Source organism: Hevea brasiliensis, chromosome 16 (assembly GCF_030052815.1).
Source record: "Hevea brasiliensis isolate MT/VB/25A 57/8 chromosome 16, ASM3005281v1, whole genome shotgun sequence".
Taxonomy (NCBI): Eukaryota; Viridiplantae; Streptophyta; class Magnoliopsida; order Malpighiales; family Euphorbiaceae; genus Hevea; species Hevea brasiliensis.
Genome location: NC_079508.1, coordinates 54,165,741 through 54,188,623, shown reverse-complemented (window position 1 = coordinate 54,188,623; position 22,883 = coordinate 54,165,741). Strand labels below are relative to the sequence as shown.

Here is a 22,883-nt window from a genome sequence, read left to right as displayed (position 1 = left end):
TCTAAGCAGGGGGCCTTGTCTTATGGAAATGCGTCGCCATGTATCTAAGTGCTAATCCAATTTCTCTGTCACTTTTGGCATTGCAATCACAATCTTCTTCCTTTGTTTTATAAAAAAGACAATGAGAGGAATTTATTTCAAGGGAAAAATAGTGTTAATTTTTTTACATTTTTTTTTACAAAATAAAATTTAATCTGTCTTATTTTAATTTTAATTTTGAATTAAAATACATAATTAAAATATTTATTCAAATATATATATATAACAAAACATAAATTTGATGTGAGAATAAATATTATTTAACTAGCATAATTTTATTTTAAAAACATATAATAAATAATTATATTGAATAAAAAATTATTTTATAAAATTATATTATAAATAGTATATCATACTATTTAACCTAATTATTTTTAATATAATTTTATTTATTTATTATAAATATAATAATAAAAATATAATAATTTTCTTTTATTATTTTTCTTCTTATCAAACATAAAAAGTTATACAAATTACTTTTTTTTTTCTTTTTAATAAAATAAAAAAACTGATAAGGAATTAATAACTTCCATTTCCACTTCAATTTTTTTCTACTTCCCGTTCTTAACTTCTCTTCAGTAAAATAGACGACGGCACTTCATGATAAATGAATTTCACATATCTTATTTTCAAGTGGTTATTTTGCCCTAATTCATTTACCATTTAGAACGAGGGAAATGTAGACAGTTGTGGATCCACTTTATTAAATGAGGTTAATTAATTTTGCTTTTTATTATAATTTTTTAATGTAAATATATATTTTTTATATTAAAAAAAATATAATTTCTTTTAGTTTGATAGTAAATAAACGAAATGAATGAAAAAAAAAATATATTTCTCCATTTCTATTCATTAACTCAAATTCTATTTAGAATTAAATATTATTTATATTAAAATTATTTATATTCCCTTAAAATTATATAATAATAAAATTATAAATTATAATAATTAAATAATTTTATTAAAAAATATATATTTCTTCTTTATTTTAATAAGATATTTCAACGATAAAAGGAAAATTTAATTCCTTTTTTTTTTTTTTTTAAATTCTCCTTATTTTCTCTCGCCATTAACTTTCTAAACAAATGGTCAAGGACTAAACAAAAATTTTACAAACAATAAACTCGCCAACTCCCTAGAACAAATGGGCAGCGAGTGAGTCTGAGTGGGCACTCATCAGCATAGGTGGGGGAGTTCCCATTCTGCGTTGCCAAACAAGAAGGTCGTTGCTGTCCCTTCGCTTTGTCATTTTCCTTTTTCTTATTGTCAAAAGACTCGAAAACCAGACACAAAAATTTTCTGTCAATAATCACTGCCTTGATATTTGTAAAACCAATTGCCATTTTCTTTCCCAAATTTCCCTAAACCGACGGCGCTAAATCCTTTTCACTTCTCCTTCCTGCAATTCATTACCCCTCTTCGATTTTAAGTGACGGTGTTTTTTTTTTTTTCAATTTCAATTTCAATTTCAATTTCAATTTCAAAACAAAGGAATATTCTATTATTGATTTTCATCTCCTTAGTCTTTCTTCTTTTTCATGGCGTGAAGAATGGAGTATAAAAATTATAAAGTACCACTGGAAGGTGTTCGAAGGAGAGAGCTCTGAGGGTGAGTGGCAAAGATTTTTTTCTGTGTCTGTGAGAAGTTCTATCATTTTGTGGTGCTAGGGAGGAGGAAGAAAATCATGGAGAGGAAGAGTGAAAATGGAGCTGGGGCTGACTTGGGTCCCCAGATGAGGAAGAGAAAGAGACTCGAGGGTGAAGAAAATTCAGAAGCAATGGTGCTTGGAAAGGTTGCTGATGTGGGTCTTGATATTGAAGGGGTTCAAGGCTGGTTTGGTGAAGGGAATTCGGATGTTTTCAAGTGGTTAGATGAAGTTGGTGAGGCTAATGGTAGAGAAAATTTGCAGCTTTGGCCTGGTGAAGCTGCATGTGGGAATGGTGGCCAGGTTCTTGGTGGTTATGGCGGAGAATTTGGTACAAATGGAGTCCTGGGTCTTGATGGTAAAGCTTTTAGACTTTGGGATGGTAAAGATAGTGGTGCAGAAATTCAGTTGGGCAAGTCTGGTAGGGATTCTGGTGAAAATAGTGTTATGGTTCTTGGTGGTGAAGGGACTCGAGCCCTATTTGGTGAAGTCAGTGCTGTTAATTCGGGTTTAGGTTCTTCTGGTCAAGAAATTCATGGCTTCGATGGTAAAACTGGGGGTATGGCTCCTAGTGGCGATGAAATCCATGGCCTACTAGGTGGAGTCAGCGGTAGAAATGTTGATATAAACCTTGGTGGTGAGGTCATCAAGGAACTTTTTGGTGAGTGCGAAAATGGGGTTACGGGTTCCAGAAGTGGAGTGATTTCAGGTCTATTTGGTGGTGTCGCTAGTGAAAATAAGGATTTGAGTTTTGATGGTGAAGGGGTTCCATGCTGGTGTGGTGAAGCTGGATGTGCAAGTATTGACGGTAAAGGAATTCAGGGGCTGTTTGGTGAGATTGCGTTTGCCAATGGTGGTGAAGGAATTGAACACAGGTATTGTGAGAAGGTAGACAGAAATGAACCAAGTGGTGTTACAGATGAGGAAAAACTGACGAAGGTTAAACTGGGTAGGCCAAAGGGATCAAAGAATAAGAAGAGAATTGATGGTGTTGAAGCGGTAAAGCAAGGTTCAAGTGAAGTTGGTGTTACTGGAGATGATATCGATCCCTTGAAACGTAAGCGAGGGCGACCAAAGGGTTCAAAAAATAGGAAGAAAAATCAAGGTGAGGAAAAACAGATCATATGTAACAAAACTGTGGTTGGTAGTGATGGTGCTGGCGGTGTTGGGACTGTTTTTCTAAGAGGTTCAGAGAATGAGAAGTTGGCTGATACGGCTGAGGGAAAAATGAAAATGCCTGATGAGGCTACTGGTGGTAGTGTGGGAGGAAATGAAAATACCTGCGCAAAGGATGAGCATAATTGGCCTAAGGGTCTTGATAAAAAGAACAAAATCTTAGGTGCTGGGGAATGTATTGAAGGGTCGGGCAGAGATGAGATTGTGCAGCAAAAGGATATTCAGAACTGGCCTTATAGTTTAAAGAATAAAACAGAAGATGCTGTAAGTGCTAAAAATCCGCGATTACCAGTTGAAATCTGGGGTAATAATGATACTGATGTTGAAACAGTTACCCCTTCAGGGTTGAAGAATAAAAGGACCGCTCTTGAAGACATGAAGGACAAAGAAATGGCTGGTGAAGGTGCTGCTGGACAGGGTGGAAAGGAGATAGTCGCATCAAAGCCTAGGCGTGGCAGACCAAAGGGTTCAAAGAATAATAAGAAGAAGAAAAATCCTCCTGGTGGTAATCCAGAAATGGCTGCTGATGAAAAGATAATTGGACCTATAGTTTTGCCGAGTGCGAGGATTTCTACTTCTGGTGGAGAAGATAGAACAGAGTCTATTGGAGGTCTTGGATCAGTATGTGAGATTTTTAAGCCAACAGATTTCAAGATCAAACATCCAAATTTTGCAGATAATAGTCAAGAATTGCCTGGTGATATTTTGGGAGCCAATGACAATGATGGTAACAAAGATAGACTGGTGGGTGTTTTGAATGGGATGACTGCTCTTTTCAATGTTGAAGTAAGAGCATTATCTGTTGAGGCCATTAGTGGTAACAGAGAGTTGAATGAAAGCATAAAGCCCAAGGGTGGACGTGGCCGACCGAAATGCTTGAAGAACAAGCAAAATGATCTTGGAGGAGATAATAAGGAATTGCTTTGTGATAGTATGCATAGCAACCGTGTTGATGATAATTCAGTTACGCTTTTGAGTTTAGAGAATGTGAGCTCCTTTTTCTCTGATGAAGGAGATAGGTTAATGCCTGCTGAGACCACTGGTTGTAAGGGGGAGGGAAGTCAAGTTGATAGGCCTAAGGGTAGACGGGGCAGACCAAAGAGTTCGGCACATATAATTAAAAGTCTTGTACCTTATAGTTGGGAATTGCCTAATGAAAATGTAGATAGAAATGATAGTGGTGAGAATTTGGTGTCTAATGAGGTCACTGGTGGTATTGAACAGGAAAGCAGAATTATAAAGACGAAGAATAGGCGTGGCCGACCAAAGGGTTCAAAGAATAAGGAGAAAATTCTGTATGGTGGAGAAATTGATGGATGTTTAGGTGGAGATAAGATTAGACATAAAAAAAATAAGAGAGGCCGGCCAAAGGGTTCAAAGAATAAGCAGAAACGTCTTCCAGCTGGTGAAAATGAGGCAGTGAACATTGAAATTGGGGTCTGCAACAATGGCAAGGCCAATTTTTGTCAGACAGGTTTTCAGAATGATAGGAGTACTGTTGTGGATAAGGAAATAGGGAAAATGGCTATTGAAGCTGCTGGTGGTGATGGAGAAAGACAAAAGCCAAAGGGTAAGCGAGGTCGACCAAAAGGTTCAAAGATAAAGAAACCAATTGCTGCTTCTAATGAACAGAGCCAACTACTGCTTCAAATTGAAATGAACGCAGATGAATTAACAGGTAACTCTGGCAACACCTGCAAAAGGCGTCGAGGAAGGCCAAGGAAGTACAGCAAACCAGAAAATTCAGAATCATTTGTGAGTTTCTCCAAATTTATCAAATCTTATTGTGGTTTTAAGCAATTTTAACAAACTTGTTAACATTGACTTATTGGGTGCTTAAAATTTAGAGAACATTTATTGACGCAACCCAATTATGGCCCACAAAAGAATGCATTATGAATAGAACTTGGCAAACTCAGATATGTGGCTGTCTTAGGGTCTTTGAAAAGCATTTCCTTAAATATGTTAATTAGATGGTAGTAAAAATTGGTTTAAAATTAAATTTCATTATGTTTTAGTTATAAGAACTCCAAGATAACTAAACGACTTTTTTCAAACTATTTTTTAAACATCATCTGAAACGGTGCTTTTCCAAAACGGGGCCTTTGTGATTCGTGCGGCAAAACACTGGTCTTTGATTTACCTATCATACTATTAAATTGGATTCTCATGCACTGATTTTTGAAGGATGATATTCTTGGAATTGGTGATGATGTCTGGCTCTAAATTTACATTCCTCAGTCTTCACAGTGGTGCCAAGGCCTAGCTTATAAGTTTTTAACTTACAATCAAAGAGCTTCCAAATAAATATTGAAGAATATGAAAGGAACCAATGGATGTGCCACTCTGATTGTTGAAGAGGGAAGAACCAAATTGGACCACTATGTATGTTTTGCAGTTTGCACTGTTCTTATTGAGTAGACATCATAATGGTCCATTTTGTTTGTTTCCTTAAGAGGAGTGTAGCCTACCTCCATTTTGTATTTCCTTCACCCCTTATTAAAATTTTCTTCTTTTCTATTAAAAAGGAAGCAGAAAAAGGTTAATGGTGCATTCTAACTGCATTTATTCATTAGGACATTACTGAGAGGAAAAAGGTACAGAGGAGTTTGATGTGCCACCAGTGTTGGAGAAGCCAAAATAATGGTGTTGTTATTTGTTCCAACTGCAGAAGAAAACGCTATTGCTATGACTGCCTTGCAAAGTGGTAATGAGATCTTTTTACATGCTTCTTTTGCTCATGAAAATTATGGTAGAAAAAGAATTGACTTTTAGAGTTAGGTTTTTATAAGGGTGAGCCTTGATGCAACAGTGAGTTTGTTTTCAAGCCACTAAAATGACCTCCTTGCAATGCAAATTCAAAGATGTGGACATTTGATCCTCCCTTGAGCCTGTATTGTGAGAAGTCTTGTGCATTGGGGCACGGCTTTTTTGGAGTTGGTTTTGTTGTCATCAAGAAGTTTCTAATTCCTTCAGATTTAAATGTCAGCATTTGGTTCACTTGGTAAAAAAACAATTGACATTTAGTTTCAGAAAGGTTTAACACTGAAATTAAACCACCATTCTATATATATATATATATATATATATATATATATATATATAGCTACTGATTGATATTATTTGCTCTTAGTTTGGAATATGAATTTGATTTCCAAATGAATATTAGGTACCCAGAGAAAACACGGGAGCAGATAGAGATTGCATGTCCATTTTGTCGTGGTAATTGTAATTGCAGATTATGCCTCAAAGAAGTAGTTGTGCTGGTGTGTGCCCGTCGTGCTTTTTTCCTCCTCTTAAATTCCTTTTCTCTCTTTTTCCATAGCCCTGCATCCATGTTTTTATGGTGCCAAACTATGTGTATATATGGTTTTGACAGTCTGGGACTAGCAAAGCAGATGCAAATACCAAATTGCAAAAGCTTCTTTACTTACTAGACAAGACTTTGCCTCTCCTGAAACACATTCAACAGGAGCAGAGCTCTGAATTGGATGTGGAGGCAAGAATTCATGGTATTATAATTTGATGCAATTACTAATCTGTATTTCAGCTCTATTATCAATTCGTTTAACAGAATGTTTAACTGCATATGCGTTGCTCTTTTCCCATAGGTGTTCAATTGACAGAAGAGGATGTAATAAAATCCTTACTCGATGATGATGATCGACTATATTGGTACTATCACGTTCTCACATATCATAGAAGTGGAATTTCAGCTATTTATTAATTGAATTTCATGCATTCTTATTCCTATGATTTTGTTTGACTTTTTTTTTTTTTTAAAAAAAAATGTTGGAAGAATAGAGACCTAAACCAGCAATTTTCTTTAATACCTTGATGCTAGTTGTGACTCCCCTTTCCTGAGTGTGATAGACATGGGTGTTCTGAAAATACTTCTGAGGCTTTAAACTTGCCACTAGTTTAGTTATAAGAATTTATTTATTTTTTGTCACATTGCTTGACAATCTTGTGTTGTTTATTACTTCTATTTACACAGCTGGATATCCTGAATTGCATATCAAAATTCCCTTTTGTTTTGCAAGTATGATCAAGCCAAGCACAAAAGTTGAGTAAAGCTGTTGGTGGATTGTACATGATAATTAATTGAATGGTGTGAAGCAATTTATTATTGAAAAGTGGTTTCAGTTGACTTCATCTATTAATAGCGCTTCCTTGGTTTGGGATTGGATGTTAGGGCAGTGGTCTACAAGTTATTGTTGAATGTCTCTGCTTTCTAGTCTGACATTAGTGGCTGTGCCTTCTGTTTTGGTTCATGTGATTCCCTCCTCTGTTTTGAAAGTTGGGAGTTCATCGATTAATAGTCCTTTCAATACATATTCTAAAAAAAAATGCATGCACAATTCTTCATTAATAATCTGTATGTTTCCTGCGGTACAATTTGTAACTATGAAATTGTTCTTGTTCAACAGCGACAACTGCAATACATCGATTGTCAATTTCCACAGAAGCTGCCCCAATCCTGATTGTTCTTATGATCTCTGTCTCACTTGTTGTCGGGAAATTAGAAAAGGATTTCAGCCTGGAGGTAATGAAGCTGATTCTTCACATCATCAATTTGCTGAAAGAGTACATGGTCAAGATACATATATGGATGATCAGATAACTCCAAATAAGAAAAGATTTGGTTGGGAGACCCAATTGTCCCATCTAGAAAACCAGTGTGTAGCTGATTCTTTGTTTGATTTTTCTGATTGGAGGGCAGAGGCTGATGGAAGGATTCCTTGCCCTCCCAAAGCAAGGGGGGGTTGTGGTACTGAGATTCTTGTATTGAGACGTGTCTTTGAAGCTAATATGATTGACGAGCTGATTACAAGTGCAGAGGAACTTACTAGTAATTATAAGCCACCTGATATTGATTGTTTTCGAGTATGTCATTTGTGCCATCCCTTCATTTCTGCTGACTGCAGATTGAAAGATTTTGAAGTGAGGAAGGCAGCAGATAGGGAGAAAAGTGATGATAACTTTCTGTACTGTCCAAATGCTCTTCGGCTGGGAGACAATGAAATTGAGCATTTTCAAATGCATTGGATGAGAGGGGAACCTGTTATAGTTAGAAATGTGCTTGAAAAGACTTCTGGTTTGAGTTGGGAACCAATGGTCATGTGGAGGGCTTTTAGAGGTGCTCAAAAAATATTAAAAGAGGAAGCACAAAGGGTTAAAGCCATTGATTGCCTGGATTGGTGTGAGGTAGGGTTCACCTTTTGCATGTTGAAGTTGCATTTTGTGTATTTCCGATTACTTATTTTTCTATTAATGAAATTGTTTCCTTGGGCATAATGCTGAGTTTCTTAAGCTTTAGGTCTGCTCTCTGTATTATTTTGCAACATATTACCACATCTTATACACGCATATGAGCATCTGCATGTACAAACACACCATTATACGGATTATCAAACAGATGACAATGAACTTTTCATCCATTAGTGCCATGCACATCATGACGTGTGTGGTAAATAGCATCTTAGATGAAGGGTAGAATAAAGTTGACTGGAAAAAGTTCTACTTTTGAATTGGACAACTTTGTTCTCTTTGAAGATTTTGTTAGGGTTGTACTTGTTCAATGAGACTATACAGCTAAAGGTGTTACTGCTTTATATCTTAGTTGAATAGTGCTTAAGAAAAAACTTTGGGACTGCTGCATATCATGTAAGGCAAAATTTTATCAGATATTCTCCTTTTTCTTGTTCTTGTCATTTCAATAGTTAAGTGCACACAAGGATTTCCAAGTTTTATTTCATTCATGTTTTGTTTTATCATGATACAGTTTATACATAATAATCCTTCTCCCCCCTAAAAGTAAAGTGAATTTTATTATAAGAATGCAGAAGTATACTCCTCAAAATTTATGTTTTGTTTCAGTACCTTTGTCAGATTATCAACAATTCCATTTCATTTTCCTCTAATATGTACATAATTATTGCATTTAGATTTCTTTCATGGCTTGGATGATATTAAAGTCACCCCCAAGGTTCCAAGGTCTCCTCACATTATTCTTGATCCAGTTAGTCGCATTTTGTGTATCAGTTTCCTCAACAAAGAGCTGCTCATAGCCACATACTCAATTCTTTTTCTTAACTGCAGTGCTCGTAATTGCTCTTACCTTAGCCATCAGATTAGAAAAAGAAATGCAGCACATGAAGGCACACAAACAAATGGGCCTTTGAAATTGGACTTCAAAATTTTAGCCAAGAGATTCTGAAAAACATAAAATATATGTCTAATATTATATTATAAATTTTAAAACTGGATATAAATTGTAATTTGGTTGTTTTGGTTTCTAAGGTAAACAAACCAAACAAAAAAATGAAATCCAAATTACACATCTTAAATAAGAACTGAACCAGATTAATTGTAAATTGTAATGCATCAGTTCAGTGGAATAATTTTGGTTGAAAGTAAAAAATGCTTGCTTGCGATAAAATCTTCCCTTCCTACGGCCCTTGTGGACAATACCATTCTTGGTAATAATTTGCACGTTAATGAAGTGGAGCTAGGGATTTTTTTTTCCTCAGTTTATAGTGTCTTAATCACATTGAGGGAGTGATGCACTAGATTGTCCAAACCAGTCAGTGCCACTGCTGTTTTTTGTGTAGTAGGTCCATATTTTCAGCTAGAAATTTGTTTCTCATGCTTCTATCTTGTGGAATGAAATATGCTCTTCATCTTGGCAGGTTGAAATTAATATTTCACAGTTCTTCAAAGGCTACTTAGAGGGTCGAAGGTATAAAAATGGGTGGCCAGAGATGCTGAAGCTGAAGGATTGGCCCCCATCAAATTCATTTGAAGAATGTTTGCCAAGGCACGGTGCTGAATTTATAGCTATGCTTCCGTTTAGTGAGTATACCCATCCAAATACTGGTCTTTTAAATCTAGCTACAAGGCTTCCTGCTGTCTTAAAGCCAGACTTGGGACCCAAAACATACATTGCTTACGGATCTATGGAAGAACTTGGCAGAGGTGATTCAGTGACAAAACTGCATTGTGACATCTCTGATGCGGTATGTTTCTGTATTAAAACTTTTGCTTTATTTTTATGTTACAGGTATTGCAGCTTGTGTCTACTCTTTCCATTTCTGCACCATCTGTTCTTGAAGGATTTTGAGTCCAGGTCACCCATGTGGGTCAACCCAGATCCATGTCTATTTTTAATAAAATAAAAAAAAGGAAATTAAGTAACTTCTGCATGGCAGTTATGTTTCCCTTGCAAAAGATGCAACTTTTGGCCAAAGGTTGCTACATTCCTATACGTGTAAATAAAAATGGCCAAGAGAAGACTTCCTTTGTTTTTTGTAAAATGAAAGAAAAAATATATATTTTTTCCTTCTTCATTTGACAAAGTGATGAAGAAACAGAAAAGGGAAAATATAATAGTAAGCAAGAAGTCAAGGTTAAGTGTATTGGGTGTGCATTGTTACTTGGTTCTTGATCTTTTGGAAACTCTCAATTTCAACCAATTTGTGGAGCAATTTATTTTTGCAATTTAAGTACACATCTAGACTGGGGATTAATCTATGTTAGTTCATTATAAACATGTGATTACATAGTTGCCTAGTGAAATAAGCATGGATCCTAGAGTTTATGGCATGAACATGGTCAGAAACCATGTATTAATTTTTCTTCAGTTCTTCTTCTTGTTCTCCTCAAACAAGCTAATTTTATTCATCAAAGATTTGCTTAAAACTATTATTCTTAATATAAGATGATGTTCTTTATTAGTTTTAGATACCTGAATTGATAACTCATCTTTTAAAGATATCTGTACTTGTTAATTGTTCTTTTGATTCCTATCATTTTTTTTATTAGTTTGGGCCAGTATAATGGAAAGGCTTTCAAAAGAGAGAAGATTTCCTCTCGTTCTTATTGACACTTTATCTAAAGGCTAAAACCATTAGTTTTTGATATGATGAATTTCTTTTTATTGATGATTTTGATGTTCTATATTTTGTTGATTCCCGCTCTTGTAAATAAGTTTTTTACTTTTGCACCTGGGTTGCTCCCCATTGGCATCATCTGATTTTCTTTTATCTTTCAAAATTAAATAATTAAATAAAGAGGTAAATAAAAAAGACTATCCTGGCACAAGTAGAATGAAGTAGATAGACCTGAAGTTTTAATGTTTATCAGAATCTTGCAGTATTTCTACAAGTTTTATGACGTTTGAGTTGTTTTGGATGAAATGGTCGGATTTTTTATTTATATATATTCCACAATCAATGTAAGTCGTTTATTTTCTAATGCTGGGACAGGCATATTTTAGTCATATGAATAGGCTAAACTTAAGGTGGTATTCCGTCTCTGTATGCGTAATTAAGTGTGCAAGGCTGGTTTTGTAGTTAGCATAGGAGGTGGTGCTGATAAGTATCAGATTCCAATAAATTGTCATTTTGTCCCACTAAATGAGTTAACAAGTCTTCTTCATGGCACTCCAGGAGGTGCTCAAACTGAACCTATATTTTATTGTAAAGATGTTCAGATGCTGATTTATATGGTTGATGCAGAATCTAAATTTGGGAATTATTTTGATTTAGTTTTTCATTGTTAAATGAAGAAGTTTAGGTTTCTATTATTTAGGAAATTTATTTGGGAAGTAGTATTTTAATTATTTAAGAATTCTACTGTTTAGAATTTCCTAGTTAGTATTGGTTTAATATTCCTAATTAGATTGATTTAGTATTTGTCTTATTTTGGGATTCCTAATCCTAGTAGTAGTAAGACTAGTTATTAGTCTATAAATGCCTATGTAATTTAGGTATTTTAGTAGAGAGCTTATTATGATTATTATTGACAATTGAGAATTAATAGAAAATTTGAAATTTGTTTCTCTTCCCTTTTGAGTGTTCTACATCAATTTAATATAATTTAAGAGTTTGTTTCTTTTTCGTTTGAGTGTTCTTTGTGGTTCTGCATCAATGATTGGCTTACGTTTCACTGGATGATTACTCCTTGTTAAGGAACCTTTCTTTTGAGTAATAATCATGGTGTCAGTGGCTAATAAGTGAGAGTTTTTTCAACTTTAATATGAGAATTTTTTCGTGCATTCATGGCAGGATGATGCTTCTCATGTTGTCTGGTGTCTTCAATTTGCTTTGTCTTGTAAAGAACGTCATTTGCCTTTGAGACCTCCCCTTTTGGGAGTTAGGAAATTCAGTTCTGTTGTTTTGAACAATCATAGGATTTTATGCAGATTGATATTCTATGTACTAGACTACTAGTACATGTTACTGCCTATTGATTTACATATCTGCTTTAGATTTGTGCATCTAGATTTTCATTGTATTCACAAACTGTAGAAAGAGATGATTCTCCTTAATTTCAATTAATCTGTACATGGGTATATATATACAATTGATTCCTATAATTGTGTTCTACTAATTAGGAAGAAATCCTAAATAAGAAATCCTAAATAGGAATACAGAATACAAAATATACAGAGAAATAATATAGTGATTGATTTTCCATAACACTCTCCCTCAAGTTGGAGCATAGATGTTAATCATGCCCAACTTGTTACAAATGTAGTCAATCCTAGCTCCATTTAGAGCTTTTGTGAAAATATCTCCTAACTGCACTCCGTTTTGATGTGTCCTGTTGAGATGATCTGTTGTTCAATCTTTTCACGAACAAAGTGACAATCAATTTCAATATGTTTGGTGCGCTCATGAAACACTGGATTAGAAGCAATATGGAGGGCAGCTTGATTATCACACCACAATTTCGCAAGTAGGGAGGTCTTAAAACCTGTCTCATTTAGTAATTGAAGTATTCACATTACCTCACATACTGATTGTGCCATGGCTTTGTATTCGTATTCAGCACTAGATTGAGAAACTACACTCTGCTTCTTGCTTCTCCAAGACACCAAATTTCCTTCAACAAAAACGCAATATCCAGTGGTTGAACTCCCGTCAACCTTAGATCCAGTCCAGTCGGCATTTGAAAAACATTCAACATTCAAATGCCCATGATTACCATATGACAAACCTCTTCCTGGAGCGCCCTTCAGATAACACAAGATTTGTCCTAAGGCTTCTCAATGAGCAACAGTTGGGGAAGACATAAACTGACTTACCACACTAACGGCATAAGCAATGGCAAGACGAGTGACTGTAAGGTAGTTTAATTTTCCTACCAATCTCCTGTATCTCTCTGGATCTTTAAAAAACTCACTATCCCCTGCTAACAGTTATAAATTTAGAGTCATTGGTGCACTACAAGGTTTAGCACCTAATTTTCCTGTCTCTGTCAATAAATCGAGGATATATTTTCTTTGAGACAGGAAAATACCCTTCTTACTTCTCATAACTTCAATACCCAAGAAATACTTTAACAATCCCAAGTCTTTGATCTGAAACTGGGTTTGGAGTAAGGTTTTAAGAGATGAAATACCTGCAGAGTCACTCCCAGTGATAACAATGTCATCCACAGACTACCGGGAGAATTAGACCAGTCTCAGATTGCCTATAAAATACTGAGTGATCACACTTACTCTTTTGCATATCAAATTCCTACTATTGCTTCACTGAATCTCCCAAACCAGGCCCTAGGATTTTGTTTCAAGCCGTAAAGAGACTTCTGAAGCCTACAAATTTTACCCAACTCCCCCTGAGCAACAAATCCAGATGGTTGCTCCATATACACCTCCTCCTGAAGATCACCATGAAGGAAAGCATTCTTGATATCGAATTGGTGCAGGGGCCAATCATATGTAGTTGCTAAAGAGATAAATAAGCGAATAGAAGTAAGTTTAGCTACAGGAAAAAAAGTGTCAGAGTAATTAACCCTATATGTCTGAGCATATCCTTTTGTTACAAGGCGTGCTTTTAACCTAGCCACAGAACCATCAGGATTTACCTTTACTGTAAATACACATTTGCAACCAATAGCTTTCTTACTAGTGGGCAAAGGCAACAGTTCCCATATACCATTAGCATCTAAAGCCTCAATTTTCTCTTTCATAGCAGCACACCAGCCAGAATGAGATAGTGCTTCCCCAACAGTATTAGGGATAGGAACAGTCTAAAGAAGTAACAAAACACAGAGAACAAGAAGACAATTGATTATAAGAAATAAAAGAAGAGATAGGGTAAGTACATGAACTTTTACCTTTACGAAGAGTAATGGGTAAGTCTAGATCAGAATCATGATCAGTATGAGGTACAGGATCTCCCAACGAAGTAGCTGGTAGAGGATCTGAGTCGGAAATCTCCAATCTCCTAGAATAAACATGAACAACGGGAGGTCGAGTAGGTTTAGAGACAGAAGGAACAGGTTGTGGGAGAGGACTAGACATTGGTTGGACAATATATATTAAGAGATCATCCTCCTCCCCTTAACTCTCATACATAGTTGATTGAGGAAAAAATGGAATGGACTCAAAAAATGTGACATTTGCAGAAATAAGATAACGATTAAGAGTAGGAGAAAAACATTGGTACCCTTTTTATAGCCGGGAGTACCCAAGAAAGACACATTTGAAAGACTTTGGATCCAATTTAATAACCTGTGGACGAACATCACACACAAAACAGGTACAACAAAAAATACGGGGTTCAACTGGGAACAAAGATTTTGTAGGAAACAAAGCAGTATAAGGAATATCCCCATTAAGGACAGAAGACGACATACGATTGATAAAAAAACATGCCGTAGAAACTGCATCCGCCCAAAATGTTTAGGAATTTTCATCTGAAAAAGAAGAGCACGAGTTACCTCAAGAAGATGCTAATTTTTTCTTTCGGCCACGCCATTTTAGAATGGGATATCCACACAGGAAGACTGATGAAGAATGTCATTTTATGTCATATAAGACTGAAATTGTGCTGAAAAGTATTCTTTGACATTGTCACTTCTTAATATGCGCACAAAAATATTAAATTGAGTTTTGATTTCATTACAAAAGGCACAAAAGATAGAAAATAACTCAGAACGATTCTTCATTAAATATAACTAGGTAACGAGAGTAATCATCAACAAAAGTAACAAAATAACGAAATCTAGTTTTAGAAGTAACAGAACAAAGACCTCAAACATCAGAATGAACTAACTCAAAAGGGGATGAAGCCCGTTTATTGACTCTAGACACAGAAGGCAGACGATGATATTTTGCAAACTGACACAATTTACATTCTAGTACTGATAAAGTCTGAAACTGAGGACACAGCTTCTTCATGGTAGACAAAGAAGGATGGTCTAATCTACAATGAGCTTCAAGAGCTGTTAAGGTACTGGAGCAAACAAGCGACCGCGGTATATGATTTTCCAGAATGTAGAGACCACTTGACTCACGTCCTCTACCAATAATCTGCTTCGTCGTAAGATCCTGAAACAAACACTGGTCAGGAAAAAAGGAAACCGAATAATTTAAGGTACGAGTAAGTTTACTAACAGAAAGTATATTAAAAGAGAATTTTGGTAGACACAAAACAGATGATAAAGAAATTGACAAAGTCGGGTTCGCAGTTCCAGAACCCATGACACAAGAAGTAGAACCATCAGCTAAAGTAACAGTAAAGAAAGTGAGATTAGACTGAAAAACAGATAGAAGACTAAAATTACCTGTCATGTGATCTGTCACACCAGAATCAATAACCTATTTGGATGAGGAAGACATAAGGCATGTAGAGGATTTACCTGACTCAGCGATCGCAGTGACAGAGGAACTGGTAGGCTTTAGAGATGCCTGATACTGGGAAAACTGTGCAAAATCCTCTGCAGATACTAAAATAATTTTCTCAGAGGAAGATACTATAGAATCCTCTGCTGCCATATTTGCCATCTGTGATTGTTGATTTTTCCTCTGAAGTTGCGGACAATTACATTTTGTATGGTCAGGCTCATGGCAATAATAACAAATGACTCCTCTTGAGTCCTCATTAGAACTAGCCTCTTCATTAAGTTGATTACTTCTGTTGCCTGTAATTCCTCATCTACTTCCTCTTCTATTACCCTGTTGTCCATTTGGATTACGGCTAATAAGAGCACTACTGGCAGGCTGTGAAGATTGGATACTCTCTGTACGAAGGATCCGTGTGAACATTTCATGCAAAGAGGAAATCTCAGAACTGGAGAGAATATGAGATTTAGCAGTCTCATACTCTAAAGGAAGGCCTGCAAGAAAACTCATAATAGCCAGTTGCTCCTGTTGGGCCTACTGAACTTTCACATTAGGACTAAAAGGCAACAATCCATTAAGTTCCTCATATACCCGTTTAAAATCCATAAAATAAGACATGAGAGACTTATCCTCTTTCTCAGTACGGTAGAATGCCTTACAAACATCATATATACGAGAGATATTCCCTTCACCAGAATATAGAAAATCTAAAGAATTCATTAATTCCTTAATAAATTCACAGTGATTAATTAAACTAATTACCTCACTGTGAATCGAGTTCCGAAGCTGCAAAAACAACCGAGCATCCTCCCTTTGCCAAGTTTGTAGTGTATCATCCGCAGGTGGACCTTTAGTAAGGTGATCATCCTTATCAATGCTACGCAAATAGACTCTAACAGTCTTACTCCACTGCAGGGTATTCGAACCATTAAGTTTGTGTTCCGTGATCTTAGTCATCACCGGAATCACATTAGAAATAACATTCTTATTGTCTGTCATTTGTTGAAACAAAGAAAACTAACCGAAACGATAATCCAAAGTGCTTACAGCAGCAAAATAACCCAAAATCACAAATCAAGCAAATACCGAAATAGGATCTGAGAGCCAAACCTCAGAAGTCCTTTAATGGTGTACTGGATCAGGCATCAGCACACAGTGGTGGAATGAGGGGGTTGAGGCGACGCTGGCAATGATGATCGAAGTCGAAACGGCCGGTCGGCGGCCAAGGTCTCTTCTGAGCTGGGTAGTGAGAACAAATAGTCACCGTAGATAGATGACCTGCTCTGATACTATGTAGAAAGAAATGGTTTTCCTTAATTTCAATTAATCTGTACATGGGTATATATATACAATTGATTCCTATAATTGTGTTCTACTAATTAGGAAGAAATTCTAAATAGGAATACAGATTACAGAATATACAGAGAAATAATATAGTGATTGACTTTCCATAACACATACCTATAAGATGTAGCGATGATTGGTTAATTGATATGTTTTGATTTTTTCACTTTCATTTTCTTAGCGTGCGGGGTGTGGCCACCATATTTACACCAGAATACTTGTTTCTTTTTTCAGAATGCTTTATCAGGATTCATTCTAAAAGTTTTTCTGCATGTTCGGTGTTTTGTTAATACTTTTTCATGGAATGCTTACTGTATTTAACTTGAGGGAGAAAAAAGTTTCCATATGATATTTGATTGTTACATGTTAGAAATATAACAATCTAAGTGTAAATAGTAATTAAAATTAAATTAAATACGACCACAAATGTGCTCAGTCATGTACGTATGTTCTCAAAAACTAAAGAGGTGGTTGCTTCTTGTAATTCTAAGTTAATGTCTGCTGGTTTTGTTTTCAAACTCATGTTTTAATTAAATTTTCATTTAGGTTAATGTACTCACTCACACGAACGAAGTGAAGATTCCCCCATGGCAAGGTGAGATTATAGACAAATTGCAAAAGCAATATGAGGATGAAGATTTGAATCAGATTTGTGGTGTGATGCAGAAAGCATCAGGTAAATTTGGAAGGAAGCCATTGAAAAGACCTTGCAAAGATGAGAGCATAGATCCTGAATTATCCCAAAAAGGCGAAACAATTGAGAGTGACTCCTCACTGGAACGGCTGTATATACAAGAAATGAAATTGGATGAACAAGAAAGTAAATCCCAAGAATTGGATGGATCAAGTAGCATTCAGTTTTCTCAGAAATGTTCTACTTCCACAGGAACAATAATTGAAAATACAAATGAGCAGTTGGTTGGAAATGTAGATACAATGGTGCCTTGTTGTGATCCACATATGCTTGATTCCAGCTCCTTGTGGTACAATGATTGTGAGAAGATAAATGTTAAGATTAAGAAACAGGATGAAGTGAAAGGATTTTCATCAGAATGTAGTGATCTTGTTAGGGATAACTTGTTACCTGAAAGTATGCATATGGATGCATCCGATGATCACGGAATGGAGGAAATTTTGGGAATGAAGTTGGCAAAGAATAACTGTCATTCTCTCAATCACCAACATGGTAAATGCACCAGCGTTGTTGGTGTAGCGGGGGAAACAAATGATTTGGATTCAGTTGATTTAAATACAACTATGACCAGTAAATATCTTGAGGAAAACCATGCTGCAAAACTTCTAAATGGTGGTGCTGTTTGGGACATTTTTCGTAGGCAGGATGTACCCAAGCTAATTGAGTACCTGAAGAAGCATCAGAAAGAATTTCGTCATATCAGTAATCTTCCTGTGAATTCCGTGTGTATCTTGCCTGCCAATGACAGTAACATTACTGTAAGTTACATTATTTTAAGCTCATGTGCTGTGCTTGTTTCAGGTTGTTCATCCTATTCATGACCAGACCTTTTATCTAAATGAAAGACACAAGAGACAACTGAAGGAGGAGTTCAGTAAGATATTATTTACCTCAATTTAATCATTCTGATTGTATGAACGTTTTGGTAAGATTGTGTAACCATGGGCTCTTCTTCAGATGTTGAACCTTGGACATTTGAGCAACACCTTGGTGAGGCTGTTTTCATCCCAGCAGGGTGTCCGCATCAAGTGAGGAATAGACAGGTTAGATGTTCTAGTATTAGGTATCTAAATTCTGATCAGCTTGCCTATATGTTCTTTCTTCTCGTGATTTGGTTGTCGCTTTGCTTCCGGTTGCACAATAACTAACTGAATGTTAGGTACTTGATTAGGACATGTGATTTTGGTGATTTCATTTGAAATTTGCCTTCTGGTCTCTATCTTTTCTTGCCAGGATAATATTAATATGCAATATCATGGAGTTTCAGTGATAATTTAGTAGTAGATTATGAAATTCAGAAGAACATCTTAATGGAAAAATAAAATGAAATGAGAAGTGTGTGAAGAGTAAACACTTGGGGGATGTAAATGAGGGTTGAAAAACTGATTCTTGATTCATAAAATAAAAGTACATATTTATACACAAATTACCCTACCTATTTAGGAATACAAATCCTGCACTAAATAGGAATATATAAAATATATTGACTTTCCATGACACTCCCTCTTAAGTTGGGGCATAGAATCCGATCAATTCCTGCAAGGGAAATAAGGTTTTCCTTATCACAATGTGAGGCACCCTTCTATTAGTAAAAAAAAATATCCGTAGAGAATTAGAATGATGCTCAGAGCTTCCCAATATCTACATTTATATTTTTCATGTATTGTTTGGTATCAAGTCAAAATCAAAACCAGTGACATTAAAGACTCTCCCATGAGCTGATTAAGATTTCATAAAACTTTTATCTGGATTTACCTGTCATTTCAAGTTGTAACAGTGTCTAGACTACAAGATCAAATCAAAAGCAATATAACAACAAATCACATGAAAGTCAAATTCTTTTTGGCTTATTGGGCAGAGCAAAACTTGTGATCTGCATTTTTATGACATATCTTGTTAGTACTATCTTACCGCCTCTCCTCCTTCCTCTTTTTGTCCTCTCCTCCTTTCAGTCATGCATAAAGGTGGCCCTTGATTTTGTATCCCCTGACAATGTTCAAGAATGCATTCGGTTGACAGAAGAGTTCCGTATGCTTCCAAAAAACCATAGAGCTAAAGAAGATAAACTTGAGGTATGTGATGTACTTTTTTCTGCAGCCTTGATAACCCAAATTTTGACATCCAAATTTATTGTCTTTTGCTATTTATAGAGCATAAGTGATTATCATGATTTAGTAGTTTGTGTCCTTCTATATGCTTAGTTTGGTGCGGAGGGCTGTCTCCATAACTATTCTTACTAAATTCACAACATTATGCAATTGGATCAAAATATCAGCTCTTTCTTTTCATCTTTATATTATTTTTAATCTTTTTTTTTAAATGCTAATTTTTTTCTAATTGAAATTTAATGGCATTCCTCTCTTTATAATATATATCTTTAGTCTCTTTTTCTCCCTCTGAAATCTGGCGGCTCTTCCCTCAAAATCATCATCACAATCTAAGATTTAACCTTTTGGCTTACTGGGCATACATGAACGATGGGCACAATTAAATTCTTGATTGGAAACCATGGTCATGTTATTGGAAGACATCAGCAACAAATGGGCAGAGGGTGCCTAAGTGCATGGTTGTGTTTCTCAAATGATGGGAAGGAGATTGACTTCTTGATTTTTCCCCCCAAAAGCAGTGTATTTCTTTGACAATAACCCAAAAAATGTAAAATCAAAATTCAAAACTTGAACTTTGAATGGTTATTTTCTGGGCTTTGGTTTTCATCTTTACTTGCGTTTTCCCTCTTCCATTCATCTTATGATTTGCTTGGTCAAATTCTTTGAATACCAGTAAGATCCGTAACAGGCATAACATACTGGATTAAGTTTTTGATCTGCTCTTCAAACCATGGTGGGCCTTGGCCTTTGGGCAAGGGGAGGGAAGAGAGAGAGAGAGAGAGAGAGAGAGAGAGAGAGAGAGATAATGATATGGAAAAAGACAGAGAGGAAGAGGGATAAAAGAAATGGCTCCTGGAAAAGAAAGGATAATTGAATAAGGGTTGTCTGGTGAAATAATTCCAATTGTTTTTATGAAGTTGTGGCATTAGTTGTTAGGTTATGGAAATAGCTCTGCCCTCCATTATTCATTGGAATAAGAGTGTAGTTTGTCCTAACATGAATTGGCTTTTTTTGTGTGTTGGGGGGTTAGAAAAAGAAGAGTTATTAGGTGCATCCGGTGCATCTCACCAATGCTTTATGTCTAGCTTCTATCATGCTATGAATGTGTGCAATATTGTTTCCTAACCTGTATTGTATGATTTTCTCTGCTCTCTTACCAATTTATTATCTTGTAATAGATGTTTAGTAGTGCTTTGTATATGGCCCAATAATGTGCCTTTTTTAATTTGTTTACTGTAGTCCAAATCACAATTTCCTTTTTTTTATTTTTTATTTTTAATTTTTTAGGTAAAGAAGATGACACTGTATGCTGTAAAGGTTGCTGTAAGTGAAGTCAATAATCTGATTTCTGGACTCGAGTAAGACCAATTTTACTCTTGATCTCACTACCTTCTGACAATTTCTTTTGTTCCACTGTTCAAATCCATAATTTTTTAAGGTCAATATAATTTGTTGATTTCTTTTTTGCATTATGAAATAAATATGCAGACTGGTTAAAATCTTGCTGGTTGTAAAATTTGATGGGGATTGAACTACCCTGAGGTTTCCTATGAATAAAGCTAGGTTGAACAAATGGTAATCCGGTTGTTCTTTACAATATGACAGATTTATTAGGATACCATATGTGATATGCACTCAATTTGAAAATCAATCTGATAGCTGTGAGCATAACATTGCCAGTGCAAAGTGATATTACTTCAAATTTGGGAAAATGCAGATGAGTATGTACACAACCATAAGAATCATACTAATGTAAAAATGATGCTATTCTGTTCCAAAAGATAGACATCAATCTTATTTAAACATAGTGGAGGTCTGAGGGGTTGGGGAATGGGAGTGAATTCTCTTCATTGGTAGTTCACTTTGCATGAAGATTATATCTTGCAGTAAGTGGTTTTCAACGTTCTGAAGACAGTTTTAACACCTACCATTAACGCAGTTGACTGTTCTCAGGGAAATTTTGGGGAGGGTGGACTCAGTGGATTGAGAAAGAGAGAGAGCCACGTCTGCCCAGGGATGAGAGCTGGGTTGTGGGGTTTATAATAGATTACACCATATTTGTTGACATGTGAGGTTTGATTATAACTAAACTTGTCTCATTTTCTCCATTTCCAATAGAAAGACTGAACGCTCCAAATGAAGATGCCATAGATAAGCAGTAATCTCTTAGTCAAGCAGACAAAACTGTTAGGCATCAGCTAGAGAGCTGAGTTTTCACAACCTATCACAGATGGTAATAATCACCATTAACAATGCCTACAATTTGTTTTGATGTTGGGAGTGCTATACTTTTTCTCTCGCTCTCTCAACTTAGTTTATTAAGGATGTGTTTAAGTTGCAGTGTTAGCACTTATTTTTACTTGTGAAAGTTACTCTATTGTCAAATTATTGTTGGTTCTTTATGCACTACCATTTTTTATTGGAATGAAATAGTGGTGTCTCTTGCAGCTCATCAAATGGAGACAAGCAAGTCCAAGAGCATTTATCTTAATGAAAGGAGACCCATATTTGAAAGTGCTCTGTAAATAGCACCTACTGTGGAAAATGGTGGATATAATGAAAGGAGCTGTGTTCATTGGTTAGGGACAGATAGCATTCTGGCTGACCTACATATTAGTTTCATTTTGCTGTGCAGTGGAGAGTAGTTTTTGCTATAGCGTATCAGGCCTAGATATGACCTCTAATATTGGATGCTACCATGTATAAAATAATAGATTGTACCATTCCATTTAAGCATTAAAATAGCATTTGCATTCTTCTTTTTATCTTACTTCAAGCGTATGATGACTTTTACTTTCCTTAACCCTAATGTCAATATCATAAGATTTTCTGGATTTGTTTGTTGCCCTAGGAATCAAGTGGTTTCAAGTTTTATAGCACTGTTGTATTATTTTAGTTATTTCTCGTGATTTAAATTTATTTCTGGCATTGCGTACTTGTAAATTATAAAATTAAGTATCTTTATTAAATAAAGTTCAAGCACATGAATGTTTATATACTACAGTGTAAAAAACCTAGTTAACGATGTCGTTTATGGATTACATATACTCCATATAAAATAAAACCGAAGCTGAAGGCTGCTACAGTTTGAAAATAAGTTACCATTGCAGTTCTTGAAATTTTATTTTCTTTTGTTCCCACGCTTCTCTTACTTGGCTTGCAGAAGGGCCCCATCCTGTGGGTTTCTCTTCTCTTTGGCGACGGTGGTCAGTGTTAAAGAAGGGTAGGATAATGGCAATTAT

General features: G+C 35.6%; 1 protein-coding gene across 4 annotated transcripts; it reads left to right on the top strand.

Annotated features, from left to right (window-relative positions):
* Positions 1-1,180: 1,180 nt before the first annotated feature.
* LOC110671140 (uncharacterized) lies at positions 1,181-22,411 on the top strand. Of its 4 annotated transcripts, XR_009145040.1 has the most exons (14): positions 1,181-4,616; positions 5,438-5,568; positions 6,031-6,127; positions 6,241-6,373; positions 6,473-6,536; positions 7,292-8,069; positions 9,554-9,880; positions 17,386-18,255; positions 18,335-18,407; positions 18,491-18,576; positions 19,486-19,605; positions 20,929-20,999; positions 21,760-21,874; positions 22,090-22,411. XR_009145040.1 is itself a non-coding variant. In XM_058138836.1 (13 exons), exons 1-13 carry the CDS (start codon positions 1,725-1,727, stop codon positions 22,130-22,132), a joined length of 5,685 nt encoding a protein of 1,894 aa, XP_057994819.1. In that variant the 5' UTR covers positions 1,181-1,724; the 3' UTR covers positions 22,133-22,411. The 4 variants fall into 4 exon arrangements, 2 of the variants coding, with proteins under 2 accessions (XP_057994819.1, XP_057994820.1); XM_058138836.1 differs by lacking the exon at positions 21,760-21,874; XM_058138837.1 differs by lacking the exons at positions 21,760-21,874; positions 22,090-22,411 and adding an exon at positions 21,130-21,743.
* Positions 22,412-22,883: the final 472 nt, after the last annotated feature.

What these genes read in the sequence shown, in the direction of transcription:
- LOC110671140 (XM_058138836.1), top strand. Translation starts at nt 1,725, where the DNA reads ATGGAGAGGAAGAGTGAAAATGGAGCTGGGGCTGACTTGGGTCCCCAG. An exon ending in ATTGCCTGGATTGGTGTGAG is followed by an intron (nt 8,070 to 9,553) that starts GTAGGGTTCACC and finishes TCATCTTGGCAG; the next exon opens with GTTGAAATTAATATTTCACA. An exon ending in GTAATCTTCCTGTGAATTCC is followed by an intron (nt 18,256 to 18,334) that starts GTGTGTATCTTG and finishes TGCTTGTTTCAG; the next exon opens with GTTGTTCATCCTATTCATGA.